Source organism: Ursus americanus, chromosome 7 (assembly GCF_024610735.1).
Source record: "Ursus americanus isolate L20-20 chromosome 7, mUrsAme1.1.p, whole genome shotgun sequence".
NCBI lineage: Eukaryota > Metazoa > Chordata > Mammalia > Carnivora > Ursidae > Ursus > Ursus americanus.
This window is the reverse complement of record NC_142133.1, coordinates 68,014,824-68,032,640: the sequence shown is the minus strand read 5'-3', so window position 1 is coordinate 68,032,640 and position 17,817 is coordinate 68,014,824. Positions and strand designations below refer to the sequence as shown.

General features: G+C 36.3%; 1 protein-coding gene across 4 annotated transcripts in view; it reads right to left on the bottom strand.

Annotated features, from left to right (window-relative positions):
* ATAD2B (ATPase family AAA domain containing 2B) overlaps window positions 1–17,817 on the bottom strand; it is a 149,918-nt gene that overhangs the window by 21,475 nt on the left and 110,626 nt on the right. For 3 of the 4 annotated variants that reach the window (XM_087863837.1, XM_087863838.1, XM_087863840.1), the window contains 3 exons: window positions 15,796–15,931; window positions 13,272–13,468; window positions 9,238–9,397 (listed from right to left, as the gene is read on the bottom strand). In XM_087863837.1, coding sequence (XP_087719963.1) covers window positions 9,238–9,397; window positions 13,272–13,468; window positions 15,796–15,931 — 493 coding nt within the window. The remainder of the gene's footprint in view (window positions 1–9,237; window positions 9,398–13,271; window positions 13,469–15,795; window positions 15,932–17,817) is intronic. The other variant, XM_087863839.1, reaches the window with a different exon arrangement.

Sequence of the window (17,817 nt, the reverse complement as noted above, 5' to 3'; positions counted from 1 at the left end):
AGGTTCAGAAAATACCATGGGAGAAAGTTCTGGAGTAAAAATATCTTAAGAGATTTCAAAAAACTAAAAGGCAGCCTCTATGTTTAGAATACAAATAAACAGGGCACCTGGGTGGCTTAGTCGGTTAAGTATCTGTCTTCGGCTCAGGTCATGATCCTAGAATCCCAGGATCGAGTACCGCATCGGGCTCCGTTTGGCAGGGAGTTTGCTTCTCCCTCTGTCCTTCTGTACTCTCTCTCTTTCCCTCCCTCTCTCAAATAAATAAAATCTTTTTTTTAACAATAATATATTTTTTAAAGATTTTATTTATTTATTTGACAGAGACAGAGACAGCCAACGAGAGAGGGAACACAAGCAGGGGGAGTGGGAGAGGAAGAAGCAGGCTCATAGCGGAGGAGCCTGATGTGGGGCTCGATCCCACAACGCCGGGATCACACCCTGAGCCGAAGGCAGACGCTTAACCGCTGTGCCACCCAGGCACCCCCAATAATAATATTTTTTATTATATTATGTTATTCACCATACAGTACATCCCTAGTTTAAAAAAAAAAAAAAACAGATCATCTCTAGCCATTATCTGCAAACTGTATTGAAGGGGTCAAGAATGAAAACAGGGAACATAATCAGAAGGCTCTTTTTTTAGTGAGAGGAGAGCAAATTGAATTAGGGTGGGGGTGAGGGTGGTGATAGTGATGATGAAAAGGAGACTATTACAGACTTGAAAAATGTTCTCGATAACACAGCTTGATAATGAAATACAGGATGAGGTATGTAACAAGGATAATTCTCTAGCTTCGTGAATGAAAAATGGCAAAATGGAAGTAATACTTACAAAGATGCAAAAAACCAGAGAATAAATAGGGAAGGAGGAAAAAGTCAGAAATTAAAGTTTATTTTGATATGCATAAAAAATATATATCCAAAAGGAGATATCATGAATATATGGAGATAAATGAAAATATAAGTCTCAAGAATCTATGACCAAAAAACCACAACAACTGTGTAATCTGTATTTATTATTTAACATACTGTACTTCCATAAGTCTTTAAAAAAAACAGATCTATTACGGTAAAGTAAAGATATGTTAAACTGCACATATTTGAAGTATACATTTTGATCACACCAAAAAGAACAAAATACCTAGGAAAAAACTTAACCAAAGAAGTGAAAGACCTGTACCCTGGAAACTATAAAACACTGAAGAAAGAAACTGAAAGTGATACAAACAGATGGAAAAGATATTACACGTTCATGGATTGGAAGAATTAATACTTATTGTTAAAATATCCACAGTACTCAAAGAATCTACAGATTCAATGCAATTCCTATTTTGACAGGACAACAACATTTTTCACAAAACTAGAACAAACAATACTAAAATGTGTATGGAACCACAAAAGACCCTAAGTAGTCAAAGCAATCTTTGAGAAAGGAAAACAAAACCGGAGGTATACAATTCCAGATATCAAGGTGTACTACAAAGCTATAAGAATCAAAACAGTATGGTACTGGTACAAAAACAGACACGTAGATCAAGAGAACAGAATAGAAAGCCCAGAAATAAAATCACATTCATATGGGCAATTCATCTGTGACAAAAGAGACAAGAATATACATGGGGAAAAGATAGTCTCTTCAACAAATGGTGTTGGGAAAACTGGACAGCTACACACCCGAGAATGAAACTGGACCATTTTCTTTCATCATACACAAAAATAAACTCAAAATGCCTTAAAGACTTAAGTGTGAGACCTGAAAGCATAAAATTCCTAGAATAGAACACAGACAGTAATTTCCCTGACATCACCCTTAGCAACATTTTTCTAGATAAGACTCCTCAGGCAAGGGAAACAAAAGCAAAATTAAGCTAGTGAGACTACGCTGAAATACTTTCACTGTGATTTATGTGATTATTAGTAAGGTTGCTTTTTATTTTCCACTTGTCCCATATGCTCTTTGTTCCCTTCCCCTCCTTTTTCTTACTTCCTTTGGATGTGCACTTATTTATGATCCCATTTTATCTCCTTACTGGTTTATTAGCTCTAAGTATTTGCTGCACTACTACTAGCCCGCTGTGAGCTTCAAGGAGTGCTTCCTTTCTCTGGTCTCAGGCAGTCTGTCACATGTACACAACAATCAGTGTTCAGCTCAAGACTGGAGGAGGATCTTCTGCAGATCTCCAGACTGCTCTCTCTGTGCAGCTTTCTTTCTGCCCTAAGAACTCTACCTACTTTGACCTCCTTACATTCCCAGCTCTGTCTCTGTAATTTAGGCAGACTTCCAGGCTCTGGGCTCTTCCTTCCTGCACCACAGTCTGGAAACTCTCCAGGCAACTACAGTGCTCAACTTGTAGTTCCTCATCTTTTGGGGAACACTATCCTTCATTTCCTGATATCCAATGTCTTTAGAAATATTTTTTCATACATTTTGGTCAGTTTTTTCACTGTTTCAGGTAGGAGGGTAAATTCAGCTCCTTTTACTCTACCACAGCCAAAATCAGAACTCTCCCGATAACTTTCAAATATTCTTTGAGAACCAAACTATAATGGCTGTGTAAAAATCCAAAGTAGGATGTACCTTAATTTTTCAAAATTATTGCTCTACTGTTGGAAGTTTTAAGTTGGTCAAATTTTAGCTACTACACATAAAAACCTACAATAAACATCCTTAGAAGTAGCTGTACTTTCAAGCTGATAATATAATATTTGTAGTACATGTGATACCACAATGTTCTGCCACTGGCTTTCTACCTCAGCTTGAAAAAAGCTAAGAAAGAGGTAAGATTAAATACAAAGCCATGTATCTGGCACATTATCACTCTAAAATAACTCAATGGTCTTTCTTTTTAAATGTATGCCTCCCACCCATATTGCATCCCCAATTAAATGGGAAATGAATGAATGAATGAATGAATGAATGAATGAATAAAAGAATTTCATAAAAATTTCCCATTGGTCTGAAGGATAAGGAATTTATTCTGAAGAGCTTCTGCATTTGATAAGGAAACAGTATTTTTCATGTGCCTGTCATTATAATTATTTTTAATCATTCTTAGAACTCTATGTTTATACACAGCAAAGAATCATAAGCTTATAGAACGTTAAAACTAGAACAAATGTCATGTCTTTAAACTTCATCTTTTGGGGGGATAATCTTAGATCCTTACAAGCATGTGATGAAAATGAAAAATTACAATGTATGTAATTTTGGATGTTGCTGTTCAGAAACTTTCTCATGGACATCAGACTTAAAATCCTTGTTTTAAAATATAAATTACATATTTACCACTTCTTTTGTCTCATATTTCATGATCTTAAGATTCTCAAAATCCATGTAATATGAAAGTAACATAAGCACAGCAAAAAACCACACACACTGGCTTTGAGGACAGAACTCAATCCACTCAGTTGTGCCATATAACATTTGTGGGTTTGCATACAAAGTACATAACCTCTCAGCCCCAGCTCCCTTATACCTATAAAATAAAAGTATGACCACCCACATTTGTCTTCAGTAAAAAGTAATGGTTATTGGGACAAATTGATGAGCACCTATAAAATTACCAGAATCACTACTTTTCTCAACACCCAAAAAACAAATAATCCTGTCATGAAATGAGCAGAAGACATGAACAGCCATTTCTCCAGAGAAGACATACAAATGGCCAAGAGACACATGGAAAAATGCTCAACATCCTCGACATCAGGGAAATACAAATCAAAACCATAATGAGATACCACCTCACACCTGTCAGAATGGCTAAAATTAACAAGTCAGGAAACAACAGATGCTGGCAAGGATGCGGAGAAAGAGAAACCCTCTTACACTGTTGGTGGGAATGGCAGGCTGGTGCAGCCACTCTGGAAAACAGTATGGAGGTTCCTCAAAAAGTTGAAAATAGAACTACCCTATGACCCAGCAATTGCACATCTAGGTATTTACCCAAAGGATACAAACAGTGATTTGAAGGGGTACCTGCACCCCAATGTTTATAGCAGCCATGTCCACAATAGTCAAACTGTAGAAAGAGCCCAGATGTCCATCAACAGATGAATTGTTAAAGAAGATGTGGTGTGTGTGTGTGTGTGTATACATACACACACATACACACACACACACACACACACACACACACACATACACCATGGAATATTAGTCAGCCATAAAAAAAGAAAGAAAGAAAGAAATCTTACATTCCACCATGGATGGAACTAGAGGGTATTACGCTAAGCGAATTAAGTCAATCAGAGAAAGATAATTATCATATGACTTCACTCATATGTGGACAAAACAGATGATCATAGGGGAAGGGAAAAATAAGATGAAATCAGAGAAGGAGACAAACCATAAGAAACTATAGGAAACTATAGGAAACAAACTGAGGGTTGTTGAAGGGGAGGTGGGCGGGGGGATGGGGTAACTGTGTGATCAGCATTAATGAGGTCACTTGATGTAATGAGCACTGGGCGTTATATGCAACTGATGAATCACTAAACTCTACCTCTGAAACCAAACCTGCTGACACTTTCATTTTGGCCTTACAGCCTCCAGAACTGTAAGAAAATTTATTTCTGTTCTTTAAGCCACTTTCAGCCTATAGCATTTTGTTATGGAAGCTCTAACAAACTAATACCATAATACATAGCATAATGTCTGCCACACAGTAATTATTCAACAGGTATTACAATCTGAGTATCTCTATCGCAAGAGGCAAGGACTGTCACAGTCACCTTCGTATTCTAAGCACCCAGCTCAGTAACTAGTACACTGTACTCATAAATGCTAATAGAATGCTAATAGAAAATATGAATGGGTTTGGCTGAAGCACAACCCGGAGAGGGCTCCAAAAGCTAGGGTGAAGCTGTGAGCAAAGTGGTGCAAAACAGAAGATTTTGAGAAGACTACAAGACTAGGGCTGAACTTTCAGCAAAATTAGCTCAATAATGTTATGTTTGTGAATGAGACTGAGAGCTAGAGAATTCGATATACTACAAGACAAAGAATGGGGAATGGTTAAACATATATAGATCTATAAGATAATAATTAGGGTCAAATATCTGATACCAGTTACATTTAGAACTACAAGTTAAAATTCTTCCGGCTAACATATTTAATTTCTGTCCACATCATCCTCAAGGGAGAGAATCTGGGTAAATGCTTAGGCAACACGTATAGCTTTCAAACTACTGGCTTTTGTCTTCTACATATATGCTAGTTTTTTTCCCAAATGGCCAGGGTTCTGCAAAACAGAACACTGTAAGCTTGCAAATACTCATGGGAGCTTGTAAAAGTAATAACAGCATTCATGTAATTTCCACTTGCTACACAACAGACCCTGAGGTTGTTTTCCTAATACGTAACAAGTGATTCTGCTAAGGAAAAAACAAGCCTCTTAACTTAAAGATATGAAATAATCTGAACACAGCCAAAATCATGCTTTTGAATTATATCACACTCTTTGCATCCAAAACAGTGAAGAAAGTTTTAAGTGTACTATGTCAACTCAGTGAGAAAGAGCCATATTCTTTTTTTATACAACTGCATCAGATAGGAAAAGCTTATTATGCACCAGAAACCACGGTTTCTTTCTCAAAGGTAGTATTATTTCAATGTGGTTATAACTAAGTAACATAGGATGAAAAATCTAAATTGACCAGATTGACCTTTATGATTAACCCAATGTGGTTATAATTAAGTAACATAGGGGGAAAAAATCTGGATTGACCTGAACTGGCTTTCTCTAACCATTCAAATTTATTTTTCACTATCAGTCCCTAGATTTTTTCCAAAATAAGATTAAATTTTAAATGTGGTCCAGGGAATTTAATACACAGGTACCCACTAAGCAACCACTTTATGAAAAATTAAAGCACAATTTAAATAATACTAATGATGATAACAAAAATGAAAAAATATGAACTACTAACCTCTACAAAACACTCATCATGTCTCAGGCACTATGCTAAGGGCTTAACATATTTAGGTTGAACCATATGAAAATGGTACTTTTGTAAGACTTAACCTAATACATTTTCTCATTTAACCCATACAACCACCCCAATAAGAATACTTAATTATACCTATTTTGCAGATAAGGATACTAAAATTTAAAGGACTAAACTTGATCATGTTAATGAAGTAGGTAATAGTAGAACTGGGACTCACACTTAGGTATAAATCCAAAGCCCAAACTCTTATTACTGCCTACAGTTTCAGCAACCTGCGTGTCTTGAAAACTAAGACACAGTGTAGGTACTCAGTACCTTCACACTTTAGTTAAGGCCACTATACACACTTGTGCGGACTGTACCCTCACCAAGGGCCCCAGCAAGGAAATCAAATGAAGCTGACATCCAGCCCATTCTTCACTAAACTGTGGCGCTGTTGCTGGATGCCACCTACACAGAAGAAGAAGACTGTCTCACTCACACAAAATTGCTATATCGGATAACAATGGCCCTGATGCTGCTGGTAAAAGAAAACAAAATTGTGAGAAAATTTTAACAATACAGATTAAAAGCCTTAAAAGATTATATATATATATATATATATATTCCTTGTTTCAGAAATTTCACTTAAAGAAATTCATTCTGAGGAAATAGGTAAGGATGTATATAATATTTATGCTACAAAGATATTCATCAGTGTTATAACAGAGGAAAAAACTAAAAAATCTAGTATGTCCATACAAATGGCTAACAGACACATGAAAAAATGTTCAAAATCATTAGCCATCAGGGAAATTCAAATCAAAACCACACTGAGATACCACCTTACGCCAGTTAGAATGGCAAAAATCAACAAGGCAGGAAACAGCAATTGCTGGAGAGGATGTGGAGAAAGGGGATCCCTCCTACACTGTTGGTGGGAATGCAGGTTGGTGCAGCCACTCTGGAAAACAGTGTGGAGGTCCCTTAAAAAGTTAAAAATTGAGCTACCCTATGACCCAGCCATTGCAATACTGGGTATTTACCCCAAAGATACAGACGTAGTGAAGAGAAGGGTCATATGCACCCCAATGTTCATAGCAGCATTATCCACAATAGCTAAATCGTGGAAGGAACCGAGATGCCCTTCAACAGATGACTGGATTAAGAAGCTGTGGTCCATATATACAATGGAATATTACTCAGCTATCAGAAAGAACGAGTTCTCAACATTTGCTGCAACATGGACAGCACTGGAGGAGATAATGCTAAGTGAAATAAGTCAAGCAGAGAAAGACAATTATCATATGATTTCTCTCATCTATGGAACATAAGAACTAGGAAAATCGGTAGGGGAAGAAAGGGATAAAGAAAGGGGGGTAATCAGAAGGGGGAGAAGCATGGGAGACTATGGACTCTGAGAAACAAACTGAGGGCTTCAGGGAGGAGGGGGGGTGGGGGAATGGGATAGACTGGTGATGGGTAGTAAGGAGGGCACATATTGCATGGTGCACTGGGTGTTATATGCAACTAATGAATCATTGAACCTTGCATCAGAAACCAGGGATGTACTGTATGGTGACTAACATAATGTAATAAAAAAAATTAAAAAAAAAAAAAAAAGAAAAGAAAAAATCTAGTATGTCCAACAATAGGGTATTGGCTTTAATAGTACATCTATGTGATTAAAATAATGTCATAGAAATATATTAACTCATAAACTTTTCACAAAACACTACATGAATGACAAAGTACACAAAAATTATGTTCTCATTTTAGTAAAAATATTATGCATGTATATATTCTATATACAATACATCTGTGTGGAGAGAGAGAAAGAACACCAAGGTAATGGAATTACAAGTTACTTTAATTATCTTCTTTGTTTTTTAATCTTTATAAATTTTTCTATACAACATATATAATAAAAAGTCAAAATGAAGCAAGAGAAACAAAAACTAAGAAGAGGCAAATGTCCTAATACAAAGCTTAAGAACAGCTGTGTAAAATGTTATTCTGCCTCTAAACTTGGAATTAGGATATATGACGTGCCGTGGTCTAAATTTAGATGAGAAACACCAAATTTCATGTGAAAGTGAGAAACCCAGGTCATTCTAACAAGTGGCCTAAGAACTACTGCCCATGAATACAGAAACAAAGCAGAAACTATATTCTAACTACCTGGAGATAACTGAAGCTAAAAATCAACGTTTAAGAAGTAAAAAAGCATCTTACTTGTCTATCACCTGTTGAAGAAACAGAATCCACAGCAGAGTGAGAGAGAGAATAACAGCCCCTGTCAGCTGGAAACTGGCCAGGCACTATCAGCTGGCCTCGGTGTACTCATATTAATCACAAACAATTTTAAGAACACAACATCAGAAAAGGCCACTCTGTGACCATGATGAATCGAGATAAAAACAACAGTACTCCATAATCATATCTGAACATAGACAAAAGCATGAACATTGTCCTAGCCACAAAAATAACCAACCATAATCCTATCTTAGATAATATGAATGACTGCTGCTTCTTTACCCAACCCAGTTTTAGCCTTGCTCCATTCTTCTTGCCTTCCAGGTTCTTAAAATACCTAATCACAAAATTACCCCCACTTCCTAAGAGCATCCAATCTACTGTAATGCCCTATTTTCTTAAACCTTCTCCAAAATCCTTAGCACAAGCTCAAATCCTATTTGGTTCCATATGATATATATTCTTCCCTGTTATAATTAATCAGTGAATTCACCTTGTTTTAACTACAGATATGTTCCTAGAGGTCCTCTCTGCAGGACACTCAAAGAGCTGGGACTACAGATTTGAGTACAGGGTGGGATTAGGAACAAAACAATAAAATAACATTAAAAATACCCAAAATCTACAGAATACATACTGTCTACCTAAAGGGGTCTTTTACTATATAAAGTTATCCTATAATGAGTTCTCACCAATTTGGAATTCCCAGTGTTTATCAGCACTAGTGATGTTTGTTGACTAAACAAATTTCATATTAAATTCTCAATTACTCCATTTTCCATCCTACCTGAACAAAGTAAGAATCTAAGTAAAAAAGTAAAAATTAAACCCTGAACAGAATATCTAAAATATAAAATCCTCTAATTTAAATCCACTATTTAACAAATTAATAATTATATTTAAGTATATTATGAGTTCCTCATCAAGAAGCTTCTAAATACAATATGTCATTAAAACTAATTTATCTACCTGAAACAGGGCATGCTTTAGTATTTAAACTTTCAACTATCTTCTCATTGATCACCAAAGTGAATTTGTCCAGTGCATCCTTACCTCCTGGGTCCTTATCTGGATTGTACTCTAGAGCATTGCTACAGATGAGGTCAATATCTTTCAGAAAATCCTTAGCAGTCAGGTAATTATGCTTATCAATTTTAGTTATTACTGTTGATAAATCCATTGGTTCCTTGATTACTTCAAGATAATCTGAAACCTAAAACAAAGGGGATATTTTAATAAAAATTACTTCTGCTATTTCATATGATCTACTAATAAAAACACAAAACCATGTAGTTATTTAAAAATTAAATCTAGGTATCTTAAAAATAATTACAAATAAGGATAAAATTGTAGAACAATTTATGCTACTAAAGTTACTACTCTGAAGTCATACTTTCCATGAAAAGCTTCGGTTTCAAGTCATATCTAAATCAACTCTGAAATGTTTCTCATTTTGAAATATAAAACCAATTTTGTCAGCTTCCCCCCCCCCAATCCTTTGGATATTACCTGAGAGAAGAATGTATTGGTAAAAACACCCAATAAGTATCAATAAATATTACTTTAAGAACTTCTTTTGAAGGAAATTAAGAAACACAGATTTTTTCATATTATTAAAGAAGTTCTCTGATAAATCTCTTTAATATCTTTAAACAAAAAAACATTTTTCTTTCTCATTTTCCAGGGTGAATCATTTCATGGAAAGTATTTTCTGCTCCTTTGGACTCATTACAAACATTTTGAGTCAATTATATAACAAAAATAAGTACTGCCTTCATGACTAGTAAAAGATTTGCTTGGACTTCGCTAATTATAAACAAATCTGCAAGCAAATGTGCTCCATGTCCCATCTTTCTGGGAGATAACCCAAAATAGAAGCTCCTAAGTCAGGATTTGCCCAATGTTTTGTATCATTTGACCACTAAGAAAACTACCAACCTATCTATCTAGTGCCTCCCCCAATGCAATCTCAAATCTAGTAATCAGGTCTGATAAAAAAGCAGCCTTAGAAACATCTAATTAGTCCAGGACCAAATTCTGGAGCTAGGATAATTTCTGCTCTATGAAACTGTTACTTTTTCTCCATTGCAAATACACACACACACAAATACACATATACATATTTTATACATGTTCTTAAATTTTTAGGTAACTGTGTGGGCATGTTATAATTTATTTTTTAATTTCTAGGAACTGAAAACGCCCCTACAGGGGAGATAGTGAAGCTATACTGAACAAACAATACAGAAGATATCAGTTGGATTCTTGGCTCTGGCATTTGGCATGCCTTGTGTACATATGGAAACTGTTTATTACCTGCAAAGCACTATAAAAATTTGCATTACTGGAGTGCCTGAGTGGCTCAGTCGGTTAAGCATCTGCCTGAGGCTCAGGTCATGATCTCAGGGTCCTAGAATCAAGCCCCACATCGGGCTCTCTGCTCAGTGCGGAGTCTGCTTCTCCCTCTCCCTCTGCCCCTCCCCTCCACTCATGCTCGCTTGCTCTCTCACTCTCTATCAAAGAAATAAAATATTTTTTAAAAATTTATATTACTAAAGATTATAAAATTTTTGCCCCAATATTTAATTTTAAATTCAATGTTTATTTTCTAAACTTCTGTTTTCTCTGAAGTCTGCTTTGGAATTCCATAAAAAGTTTTTAGACATTTCAAATTCATTATCTGAATACAAATGTTTATGTTTTAGGTTATTTAAATGTTATCTTGTGGGGCACTTGGATGGCTCAGTTGGTTAGGCGTCTGCCTTTGGCTCGGGTCATGATCTAGGGATCCTGGCATGAGCCCAGGCTCTGGCTCCCTGCTCAGGGGGAGTCTGCTTCTTGCTCTCCCTCCACCCCTCCCCCTAACCCCCTCCCCAGTGTGTACTCTCTCTCTCAAATAAATAAAATCTTTAAAAAAACAAAATAAATGTTATCTTATTTTTCCCTCATGCTTCACAGAGACCTCTATGATTTCACCTTTAAGAGTAGAGAACCAGTAACAGAATGAAGGTAAGAAAGAATAAAAGAAAAAATAAGAAAACACAACTCTTGAAAACAGTTTTATCTGACCAACATTTTCTATCCCCTTCCAATGCCTTACCATCCTTTATAAAATGTTTGACTCTACCACAGAAGGCATCTGAAATCTGATCATCTCTTCTGCTTAGAATGAAAGAGAGCTCTCTGGGGAAAAGGCAAAATTGGTTTACTCCCAGTACGGGAGGGTGACTTAAGGTCAAGCCCTTATCAATTAAGTGTCAGAGTCCCGTACCCAATTTAAAATAAAGATAAACATTTAGGGGCGCCTGGGTGGCTCAGTTGTTAAGCGTCTGCCTTCGGCTCAGGGCGTGATCCCAGGGTCCTGGGATCGAGCCCCACATCAGGCTCCTCTACTGGGAGCCTGCCTCTTCCTCTCCCACTTCCCCTGCTTGCGTTCCCTCTCCTGCTGGCTGTCTTTCTCTCTGTCAAATAAATAAATAAAATCTTTTAAAAAAATAAAATTAAATTTAAAAAATAAAATAAAATAAAAATAAGCATCTAGGAGCACCTGGGTGGCACAGTCGTTAAGCATCTGCCTTTGGCTCAGGGCGTGATCCTGGTGTTCTGGGATCGAGCCCCGCGTCAGGCTCCTCTCTGGGAGCCTGCTTCTCCCTCTCCCACTCCCCCTGTTTGTGTTCCTTCTCTCTCTGGCTGTCTGTCTGTCAAATGAATAAAATCTTTTTTTTTTAATTAAATAAATAAATAAATACATAAATACATAAAAATAAACATCTAAACTAATCTTTAAAGTGGGCTGATAGTTTTAAGATTATCTGATAACACTAAGAGGGGAAAAATGTTTCACAAATGTAAAATGTTATTAATTGCAAAAGCAAATTAGGCAACTCCTGTCATTTCAGTAGAAAAAGATTTAAGGGACAGCTGTGATATAATGTAAGGAATGAGGGCTTTGAATTTCAAAAAACCTTTGAGTCTTGGCTATGTCACTTGCCTGCAAGCCTCAGTTTCCTCAGCTGCAACATAAGAATAATAATAATGACCTTGTGAGGTTGTTAAAAGGATCAAATGGATAAAACTATGTGTTGTGGATAAATATAAATATACAAATAAAGTTATAAATAATCCCCTTACTCAAAAAAAAGGGGGGGGCGGGAATAGCTACTTTCAGAGAGGAAAAAAACATAATGCTAGCTCATTCTCTCCAGTCATAGATGAGGTAATGATTCCAAAGGAATCTGCTCAGGTCCAAAAATACATATTTCACAACAAGGATGCAACATTAAACTATGAATCATTTCATAATTCAAATTTAAAAAAAAGATGAAGAAAAAACTTAAAACTAACAACACCAGAGCTGTTCAAACATGGAGTCTGAACTATAAGAAGAAGGCCAGTAAAGACTGTATTATGTTCATCCACACACTATATTATCCCAGGATAAAAAAAAAAAAAAATTCATCTACAATATTATAGTAGATTCCAAATGGAAAATTTCTTATCATCACAAACCATGCTCCCACAAGGACACAAAACAATACACATAAAAAGTGAGAAATTTTCCACTGGGAGCAGAGAAAATCCTTGCAGGGAAAAACAATTTTAGCTGCATAGGATATGCTTAACTTCAAACAGCATCTTAGTCACAGGCATTTCCAAAATATGAAAGACAAATTTCAGGTTTCTTTGCCACCTCTTTCACTAAGGTATACATAATTTGGAAAATGCCAAAATTAACTGGTATTTATTGGTTAACACCAATATACTTTTTAAGAGCAAGATTTATCCTGGAATAAAAATAGTATGGACATTCTACTAAAGTAACTTTTAATCCTCTTCTTAAACTGAAGAGTAAGAGATCACAAAGATCAATACTAATTAAGAGGACATACAAATTGGTCATTATTTTCATCCAAAAGTCACCAGATGTTTGCTGATGACATCAGTAGTTATCACATGGATTAAAATTTTACAGGCTAGGGGTAATATTCATCCATGCCTTTGCTTTTTTTCCTTCCAAAAAAAGATGTCAATATTTTTTTTCTTTTAGCCAGTTCAACTTCACTGTTTGCACACTACTGAAACAAGACCTCTTCAATATCCACCGGTTTGCTGAAGATGTTAAAGCGTTTATCTGTGGCCAGCCTCTTGGTTACATCCCTGAGAAACAACCGCAACTCTCTTAAAGTATTTTCCTCCTGGTCCTCCATCCGATTTTTTTCTAATTCTGACAACTGACGAGGTGGAGAAGGTAGTGCAAGGGGAAGCACTTCCATAGCACAAAGACCTAAAGAAAATAGAAGAAAATGTTAAGATTCCAACATGGCAGAGCCAGTACCTCAATTACTTTTGTTATTCACTCAAAAAAGAATTCCAAATACATACAAACCACTTGAAACCCAGCAAGTAAAAATTTGAACAGAAACCAACTGTACATTAGAGAACAGATTTACTCCATAAAACAACTCACAGGACTCTTTTAAATGACAAATATGATTTTAAATAATTTCATTTTGAAATATGATTTACATACAACTCATGAGAAATATTTCAAATCAACAAAATATCTTTAGGTGAAGAACTGTATATTGATTTGCTTAAAGTCGATGTTGTTTAAAAACCTTCTTCTCAAAATGGGGTTGCCTCATATGGATGAAAGTGAAATAGTCAAGTAACAATTCTTTAATCCTTCCCACTCCCAAAAGAGTTCCAATTTCATTTATTTAAAAAAATTTTTTTTTACTTATTTGAGAGAGAGGGAGAGAGAGGGAGAGGCAGGTAGGGAGGGAGCACAGACGGAGAAGCAGACTCCTGCCGAGCAGAGAGCCTGACGTGGGGCTCAATTCCAGGACCCTGAGATCAGGACCTGAGCCAAAGGCAGACGCTTAACCAACTGAGCCACCCAGGCACCCCAAGAGTTCTAATTTTAGACAAGTCTTCTACACTCATATTCTTAGTACAACATAGTAGGGGTAGTGAATAGGCACGTAACTATGCAGGGAGAAAAAAAAAAATTACAAACTGAGGGCACCTAGGTAGCTCAGTTGTTTACCTGTCTGACTCTTGATTTCAGCTTGGGTCATGATCTCAAGGTTGCATGATCAAGCCCTGCGTGGTGCTCCACACTGGGCGTGGAGCCTGCTCAAGATTCTCCCTCTCTCTCTGCCCCTCCCCACCTTCTCTCTCCCTCAAAAAGAAAAAAGGAACTAAAACAAGAATCCCAAAGAAATGGGTAAGATGGAAAACCCAGTCTACAGTGATATATAAAATCCATAATATTCACTATCTACCCTGAAACAAACAAAAAATCTTCTCAAAAAGTAAAGTATTAACTTCCCTAAACATATCATTCCCTAATTCCTTAAAATATTTTCCCAGTATCACACTGAATTTCAGGATTAAAATTTTAAGGATTATGGCTGATTTCTAAATAGCTCCTAAAACGAAAAACTGAAGTCAATAGAAGCAACTCAGAAAGAAAAAAAGAATTATGTTAATCTTTAACATAGAAAATTCAATCTCTGAGACTAACATGTATCTGGAAGTTTGCAAGATAAAATGAATCATTTTCATAATGAAATATTTTAAATACTGTTATTTAGATTAACAGGAAGCAACAACCAATAATCAGAAGGTGTAACTTCCATATTTAATTTCCCAAGGTTTCTAGGGGGGAAAAAACCCCACAACTATAGCCATTTGGTAGGTGCTTATTTTTACAACTCTGAGAAAATGTGGAAAGGAGTCACTAAAGAACAATAAAATGATTGAAGTGTTGGATAATATGATCAATAAAAAACGAGTAGAATATGAAAAAGCAAGGACCTGGAAGGGTTGGAAACTATACGAGAAAAAAAAAGAACAAGGGGAAAGACACCTAAAAACTTACAACAGGATGGCTATTTTCAAGAAGAGGCTGAAAGATTACAAAGAAGACTTTATCTTTTACACATCTTTAAGATTCAGTCTCTTGAGGGGCTTAGAATGCATTCCCCACTTAAGTCAGGGGGCTGAAATTTGAAATACTATGCTATTAGGCCAAATCCAGGAAAATTCTAATGCTTCAAACAAGGTCATGATAGGTTTCCAAGTGCCTACCATAAGATACCTAACATACTAGGTGCTAAATAAATATTTGAAAAATAAACCAGAAAAAGCAAACATTCTAATCAGCTCTTGACCCATCACACCTACCCTGACCCACAAGGCACTCAGTACACCACCTGATGTTCTCAAACTTACAGTTCAAGTCCTCTGTACTTAAATTGACTAAAACAGAGCAGAACTGAAGACTTTTTGAGCCTCAGAAAATTTCACATTCTACCAGAGCATCTGGATTAAAATGATAAGAATACTTAACAGTCACCTGTTAGTAAAGCCTTAACTATGAGGCTTGTTCTTCACAATCTCAAGACAGGTAAACACAATGACCACTCCATCTAAAGAGATGTGTCCATCTAAAGAGAATGTGTCCATCTAAAGAGGAGAATCTAAAAAACTGACTTTACTTCCACAAGAAACATTTTTTTAAAAAAGTAACTCCAAAAAAGGGCATTTCTTAATTCCATTCGCCATCCCCCTCCCCCCATTTTCCTAAAGCTTTAGGAAATTTACCAGTGTGTTTCCTCCGTGGTGGAGCCATTGATGCCTGATTGAGAATCAATTCTTGGAAAAATTTTCTTCTGTCTTCTTCAATAGGCCTTTGAATATACAAGACCTCTTCATACTGTATTCTAAAGATACATTTAACCTACACACATACACATACACACAAAGACATTAAATATATAGAGAATTAAAAGCTTACTTATTATACCAAACTACAATTTCTTCAACTTCCAGTAGCATTTTCAATTTTCATTCATGTGGAGTTAGGGTTAACCTAGTCCTAAGGCTATGCTGTTGAAAGACTCAACCTTATGGACTAAACCATAATGGGAGAATGACCAGTTGCCTAAGTCATTAATAAATTATACTACACCTGGGAGAGTCAGCAAATAATAACAGAAAGGATAATTGATTATAATAGTTAGATGGCAAATCTCAAAGGACTTCTTGCATAAGAGCTGGAAAGTAATTACCTAGAATCTACATTAGAGAACTGGAAGGATGCTAACAACACTGACTTGTTGTATGTTATTGTTATTTCTGTTTACTTCCTATTCAGTCATTTCCTTTCCTGGGCTCTTTTCATACCAAGTCTATTCCACTGCATCTTCCGGATTCTGGTTTCACTGCAAATAAACTATACCTTCAGTTTCTCCCCAGAATGCTCCACAATGACACCACCTTCCACACAAAACTCCCAAGCAATATTAAGCCAGTCATTCTCACATCCCTCAGTTCCTTCCCACTGGTGATTACCTATCTCTCCTTTGTTTAACTCCTCTATGGAGGCTTTGGCCCCAGATGTCCCCCTTGCAAGATAGGCTGCTTAAATCTTCCACATCATCCACATTAATTCTACTCACTTTAATTTTTATGTTTTCCTACAAGGTCTGTATTCCACTTCTAGACACCAAACTCCCTGAGAACGGAGACCATTCCTTATTCATCTGTTTTCCTATACCTACCACAGTGACTGGGACATACTAATGTGTACTTAGCATGGACTGAATGAATAAAGCTTGCAATTTTCTTCCCCAGCCCAGATCAAAATGGAAACTGCAAATGAAAATGGGAAAAGGTCACTAACATGGAAAGAAGAACCAATTATGAGATGAGACAATGAGGAAACATTGGATCAAAATTCAAGACATGAGTTCCTAGCCCAAATTTAGCCACACATTTATGGTAAACTTTAGATAATTCATTCAGTTTGTAATGTCTAACCACTTACTGAATTGAAGACTAAAAGTTTCTAAATATTATTTCAATCAATCTTTAGAACAATGAAGTATATATAGGAGTCCTTCATTTTACACTTGAGAAAACTTAGACTTGGAAAGGTTTACATAACTGGCTCAAGGTCACAAAATAAGTAAAGAAAACTACATTACATAATCTCTAAAGGCCTTTTCCAGTTCTAAAATTCTAACATAGAAAAGAAACAATCAGGGGCGCCTGGGTGGCACAGCGGTTAAGCGTCTGCCTTCGGCTCAGGGCGTGATCCTGGCATTGTGGGATCGAGCCCCACATCAGGCTCTTCCACTATGAGCCTGCTTCTTCCTCTCCCACTCCCCCTGCTTGTGTTCCCTCTCTCGCTGGCTGTCTCTATCTCTGTCGAATAAATAAATAAATAATAAAATCTTTAAAAAAAAAAAAAAGAAAAGAAAAGAAACAATCAATGAAAAGCAGAATTCAAAATTTGGATGGGGAACTATTTACCTCAACCCAAAGCCAAATCCTTTAAGAGTTTATAAAATTTCACCATGTGCCCTTTCAGTACTTTTTTTGTAGACTGTTTTCATGTAAAATTCCCCCCAACCCTTTGATCTATGCTTTACTGGTCCTTCTTCGAAAGTTCTGCCAAGCAAATTTACCACTGAATGCCCACTGTGTGCTAAATATAATGCCAAATACTGCCATTACAAACTTGAAGAAAATACAACTACTTCCTGCTGTCAAGGATCTTAAAAGTTTTACAAGAAAGCTTTATGGTACCACACCAGAAGTGTTGTAACACTTGTAGAGAAA